The following is a 6,568-nucleotide window of genomic DNA, read 5'->3' as shown; positions in this document are numbered from 1 at the left end:
CATGATTTCTCCATTTTACCCTTAGATGATTTCTAATTAGGATATATTTATTTTTGTGAAAAAAGAAAAAATAATAATTGCTATTTTGGAACTTTTTATTTTTACTATTGGTATTGAATAATATTATATAAACATTTTTATTACAATTTTAAATATAAAATAAATTTTATTTTAATAATTAAACTATATAAAGTAAGACAATACCAAATATATTGATACTACTTATAAAATTCGAAATATAATTTTTTAAATGTTTACATTGAAATTTATATTTAGGAGAAATTTTCAAGGTAATTAGTAATAATAGTTGTGAATTTATTATTATTATTAATTTTTTAAATTTATTATCTTTTAGACATGTGATTTATTTTAAACCACTAGAATTAATATTTGAAAAAACATAATAATGTTCTTCCCCTTGGAAGCATTTGGTCAATAAAAGTGGAAACAACATGCCAACTCCATATAAATAAATAAATAAATATATATATATATATATATATAAATATTGTCATATGCTATAGGAGAAAAAGACAAGATTACCAACGAATAATAATTGGAGTCAATGGATCTATATGGAGATCAAATAGCATAGATTTTATTTCTTCTTCTTCTTCTTTGTCTAAAACTAATTCAAGAGGATGAGTATTATCAGTTACCACTTACCACTACAACATTTAGTAAGTACTAGTAAACTAAATATTGTTTTCTTGAAAATCTATGATTGCTCTTTCTATTAACTAGCTTTTTTTGGTGAGAATTTATATTAACTAGATAGCTTCAAAGGCATGGGAATGTGGTAATAGTTTAGAGCAAAATACATAAACTCTAAAAATTATAAAGTTGTTACAAATAATCTTTTGATTATTCTAATGGGAAAAAAAAAATCATAAACTATGAAAAGTGTACAAAATAAGGACAAATTATGACACCGTATTAATAATAATTATGACATCTTGATACCAACAAGGGGAGAATTAAGTGTGTTAAAGAAATAAAGAAGTAAAAGCAAAGAGTATGAGTGGAAATAAAGAAAAGAGACGGTAAAGCCAGTCAAGAACAATTGATTATGTAAAATATTAAATAAAATATATTTAAGGCGGTAGAACCAGCCAAGTAATATAAAATAAATACTTAAAATAAATACATAAATGCTTACTTGATTACAATGGAGTACCAAAGATTGATATCTCAGTTGATTATAATATGCACTCGGTTCACTCAATATACTAAGCACAAAATATTTTGATTACAAGTAAATATGAGAAGTAAAGAGGAAATCTGCCAAGAAACTCTCTCAATTGCTCTTGCATTTGCTTATCTTTTATGAGATGGAGAGGCTCTTTTATATAGGCAAAGGAGGACTGGCTGAATGATCATTTCCTGTTGATCTTGTGATTATGTATGTGAACAGTGTCTATGAATAGTATATACTTTTCGATGCTTTTTACTATTCATAAATAGTAACTGTGAAAAGTGATTCTCGTGATCTGCTTTTTATGAGTGGAATATTGAAAGTAACTCAGCACTGTCAGAAATTCCAAATTTTGTGCAGCTTGATTGATTGTGACTCAGCCTTCCATCATGTTGGTGATGTTGATGGCTTCTTCATCTTCTAGAGGATAGGTATCATCTTCATCTTGATCAAATGTTAGGTCTTCTTCTAACTCTGAATCATCTTCAAAGTTGACAATCCGTTCTTTTGCTAGCATTTTTGCATATGCTCCAGCAAGATCATGAGAAGACCTAACATTTGATCAAGATGAAGATGATACCTATCTTCTAGAAGATGAAGAAGCCATCAACATCACCAACATGATGGAAGGCTGAGTCACAATCAATCAAGCTGCATAAAATTTGGAATATCTGACAGTGTCAAGTTATTTTCAATATTCCACTCATAAAAAGCAGATCATAAGAATCACTGTTTATAGTTACTATTTATGAATAGTAAAAAGCACCGAAAAGCATATACTATTCACAGACATTGTTCACCGACATAATCACAAGATCAACAGGAAACGCAATCATTCAACCAGCCCTCCTTTGCCTATATAAAGGAGCCTATCCATCTCATTCAAGGAGGAGCAATTGCAAGAGCAATTGAGAGAGTTTATTGGTAGATTTCCTCTCTACTTCTCATATTTACTTGTAATCAAAATATTTTGTGCTTAGTATACTGAGTGCATATTGTAATCAACTGAGATACCAATCTTTGGTACTCCACTATAATCAAGTAAGCACTTATGCATTTATTTTAAGTATTTATTTTATATTGCTTGGTTGATTCTACCACCTTCAATATATTTTATTTAATATTTTACATAATCAATTGTTCTTGGTTGGCTTTGCCGCCTTCTTTCTTTATTTCGGCTCATACTCTTTGCTTTTACTTCTTTCTTTCTTTAACACTCTTAATTCTCACCTTAATTCTCCCATTGTTGGTTGTCGCCTCCTTTCTTTATTTTCGCTCATACTCTTTGCTTTTACTTCTTTCTTTTTATGAGTGTTAAAGAAATGCCTCCTTTCTTTATTTTCACTCATACTCTTTGCTTTTACTTCTTTCTTTTTATGAGTGTTAAAGAAAGGCCCCGATACCAACAATGGGAGAATTAAGGGGAGAATTAAGAGTGTTAAAGAAAGAAAGAAGTAAAAGCAAAGAGTATGAGCGGAAATAAAGAAAGGAGGCGGCAAAGCCAGCCAAGAACAATTGATTATGTAAAATATTAAATAAAATATATTGAAGGCGGTAGAACCAGCCAAGCAATATAAAATAAATACTTAAAATAAATAATTTAAAATAAATGCATAAGTGCTTACTTGATTACAATGGAGTATCAAAGATTGGTATCTCAGTTGATTACAATATGCATGCAGTTCACTCAGTATACTAAGCACAAAATATTTTGATTACAAGTAAATATGAGAAGTAGAGAGGAAATCTGCCAAGAAACTCTCTTAATTGCTCTTGCAATTGCTGCTCCTTGAATGATATGGAGAGGCTCCTTTATATAGGCAAAGGAGGGCTAGTTGAATGATTGCATTTCTTGTTGATTTTGTGATTATATCAGTAAATAGTATTTGTGAACAGTATCTACTTTTCGGTGCTTTTTACTATTCATGAACAGTTTTATAAATAATAATTCTCGTGATCTGTTTTTATAAGTGGAACGCCGAAAGTAACTCTGCACTGTCAGCAATTCCAAAATGTAATTATCATTTAGTCAAATGCCAAATCATAGGAGTCTTGATTGTCTTGATAAACGGAGTCTGCCCGTATGGTGGATGTTTCACCTATTGTCATAATTATTATTGATAACTTTAAAGTTACAAAACTACTCTTACAAAATAAAAATAATAAATATGATTATTTGTTTCTAAGCTTTGAAAATTGGATACATGCTGACACTATTATGTTAAATTAACCATATGAGCCTTTCTTGACGAGAGAGAATTTAGATTGCTAATCAATTTCCACTTTACAAGTGAATGACATAACGAGATCATGGACACATCAAAAGGATATCTATGCCATAACAAATTTATTTTTGTCATTTCAAATGTTTTTATTATTCTTTTCTTTATAATGAGCATATTGGCCTAGCTAATAAAGTCAAACCAAATTAATTAATTTGGATAATAATTCACGACCCTTTAAGTAAAAATTTTATTTCTTTGATTTATTGACAAAAATGAACAGAAAAGTAGCTAGAGCCTCTCTCAACGCTCAAATTTAAACCTCTTATAAGGCTTTTGGTGATCTTAAAAGATAAATCTAAAGAAAAAGATCATCATTTTGGAATCCCTAAAACATAATATTGTCAAATCACATCACAATCCCTTTCCAAGGTATAATTATAATAATAAGGAAAATATCGATTGGTTGTACAGAGGAAATATAAAATTCTTTTTTATTCATAACTTTCCAGCTCACCAAACGCTGATTAAAATTCTGATTGGGTTTGTGCACATATGGTGGAGATAATATACTCAAGGGCATTTTGGACCTCCTTCCTTAGTTTTCCAATTGTTGTAGCATGGACATTCCTCTTTGTGACCATAAGTGCCTGAAGGAACACACAGACATTTTGCACAGCATTTGTTGCAGAAAAATAAACATGGCTTCTTATGTGATGTTGCTGAACACCTAATTTCGCATGCTTTTCCACAATCTACAAAATAAATAATAAATAATTTTTTTTTATGATAATTATATGTTTGAAAACTTTGAATTTATATAATACTATTTATACCTTGAGGACGAAGTGATCCTTCCCCACCAGCCTGAAAGTATTAAAAAATATTGACTGTTAATATTTATATTATATATATAAATATAAAGAGGCAAGAAAATTAAAATTGCCACAACAATTGCAAGTTCAATTTCATCAAAACCAATATTGAAAAAAATAAATGAATAAATAGGGGAAAAAATTTTACAGGGTAATAATTTGCGTCAGAGGTTTGGCCTTCAATCTGCATTATGTAGAAAGAGAAGATCATTAATTAAAAAGTCAGCAATATATATGTGAGAGAGAGAGAGAGAGAGACTCACATCAAAACCATCAACAGAAAACGCCAATGCAAAGATGAGAAAGAAAGCAGAAAGAGCAAGAACTTTTGAAAACATAGCCATTCTTTTTTTTTGTTTATTTTTTTGGCCCTTTTTCTTAAGGATATTGGAGATTGCACTAAGAAAGTATTACTTCAATATATATATATATATATATATAAAAGATGAATGTCAACAAAAAATGACAAAGATCATCTCCAATATTATGAAAAATGATCAGGTGTATAAACAAATTTTATGTATGTATGGTAATTACATATTAATATACAACTTATTTAATTAAATATTCGTTAATTAAGTAATTGTACAGCAATAATTAACATAGCCAGTCATAATTTGTTCACACCACAAAAAGCAATTGAAAGCAGATCTGCTTCATATTTTCCAAAAAAAAAAAAATTAAAAATGGAGATATGCTTTCATTAATATTCCAAAAGTTTTTTATTCAAACTTAGAAATAAAATTTCATCTTAAGTAGGCAAGTTCATAAATATATTACATATTGGTAATGCATTAAATGCTTTCCATCGTTAATTGGATTTGTTTAAATTTCTTTGTGTCTATTTATATGTCTTCACAGTGTACCATAAAGTTTTAGTAATTAGATCGTCATGTGGTCACTATGGCTCCCTTTAGCAATAAATATCATTAATTATAAAAGTTTTGAAATTTTACTTTAACTGTATCAATTTATATTACATAGATTAATAAATGATTAAAAATGAAAGTCAATATAAACAATTTTTTTTCAGAAACTTTTATAATAAAGGACTTCTATAATTGTACCCATATTCATGTCATTTGGGAAAATTTTAAGAATCCAAAATTTTGGAATCCTTCGGATTTTTAATTAAAATTATTTTATTTGGTAATAATTCTTAGTGGAATATGATAGAAACGGTAGAAGGAATTAAATTTAATATAAAAATCTCTCTCAAAAGAAAACAATGGTTTGACAAAACATTAGGTAATCTTGGAAAAGATTACCGAAAAGTATCCTAACTTTATTATTAATTCTCCATATGTAAAACACGAATAACAATCACATTATAATATGAACCCTTTTCCAAATTAGTAACGAGGAAATGGGTCTACCAAAACATAATTTTCTCACTTTATTATTTATTTTCACGTTGACCAAACAGGAAAATTAATTAAGGGCACTTAGGACGTCCTTCCTTGGTTTTCCAATTGTTGTAGCATGGACATTCCTCCTTGTGGCCATAAGTCCCTGATGGAACACACAGACACTTCAAACAGCACATTGTGCAGTATTGCATGCATGGTTTCTTATGTGATGTTGCCGAACACCGATAGCTGCATGCTTGCCCACACTCTATAAAACCCACAAATAAATTATTTAAAAAAATACAGCTTATATAATATAAAGATTAATTGAAATTAATCTCTATTTTATAGCCCCAAAAAAAAAAAAAAAGAGTTCATTTTTTAGCCCTATTCTATTGAGATCTAGTTTTTCTATGTATATTATACAATTTTGTTATGGTAGGCAGTGACTATAAAATGTTGTTATGGGGGTACCACTATATGATAAAACTCTATTATGTTTTAATTTATGGTCTGAAGAAAACAAACATATAAAATGATAAAGATTTTCTCTTTTTTCTTTTTTCTTTTTTCTATTTTACAAGTAAAACTAATTATAATATTTACTAATTAATTTTGTCTCTGTTTTTTTTTTTTTTCTTTACAAAATAACTTATATTGAAAAACTAAGTATAATCCTTGAAGCAAAAGGAAAGGAATACAATTTTGACTTTTTGATTTTTTTTAAAATCATTATAAGTAAGTGTAATTAAAACTAGGAAAAATATTGCAGCTTAACTTCTCTCTAATTAAAACAAAATTAAAAATAAATAAATAATTTTCATTTTAATTACATTTATTTTTTTATTAACTAATTGTATTAAAATAATTATAGTCAGAAAATAAATATTATATTAAAGAAATAAATTTTAAATTGCTAAGAGATTA

The 6,568-nt window shown here is 28.0% G+C and overlaps 1 protein-coding gene across 1 annotated transcript; it reads right to left on the bottom strand.

The window, feature by feature from the left end:
• Positions 1-3,660: 3,660 nt before the first annotated feature.
• LOC107422482 (gibberellin-regulated protein 12-like) lies at positions 3,661-4,679 on the bottom strand. Its single transcript, XM_016031936.4, has 4 exons — positions 4,556-4,679; positions 4,441-4,476; positions 4,254-4,284; positions 3,661-4,172 (listed from the first exon to the last, which is right to left on the bottom strand). The coding sequence occupies exons 1-4, from the start codon at positions 4,634-4,636 to the stop codon at positions 3,991-3,993; spliced, it is 330 nt and encodes a 109-aa protein (XP_015887422.1). The 5' UTR covers positions 4,637-4,679; the 3' UTR covers positions 3,661-3,990.
• Between the last annotated feature and the right edge of the window lie 1,889 nt (positions 4,680-6,568).

Source organism: Ziziphus jujuba, chromosome 3 (assembly GCF_031755915.1).
Source record: "Ziziphus jujuba cultivar Dongzao chromosome 3, ASM3175591v1".
NCBI lineage: Eukaryota > Viridiplantae > Streptophyta > Magnoliopsida > Rosales > Rhamnaceae > Ziziphus > Ziziphus jujuba.
Note: the sequence above shows the minus strand (reverse complement) of the source record. Positions and strands in the feature narration are given on the sequence as shown.

Excerpts from the sequence above, each read along its gene's own strand:
- LOC107422482 (XM_016031936.4), bottom strand. The coding sequence starts at position 4,636 with ATGGCTATGTTTTCAAAAGTTCTTGCTCTTTCTGCTTTCTTTCTCATC. Across the intron at positions 4,477-4,555 it reads TTTCTGTTGATGGTTTTGAT|ATTGAAGGCCAAACCTCTGA; the intron begins GTGAGTCTCTCT and ends TACATAATGCAG. Across the intron at positions 4,285-4,440 it reads CTGACGCAAATTATTACCCT|GCTGGTGGGGAAGGATCACT; the intron begins GTAAAATTTTTT and ends TAATACTTTCAG.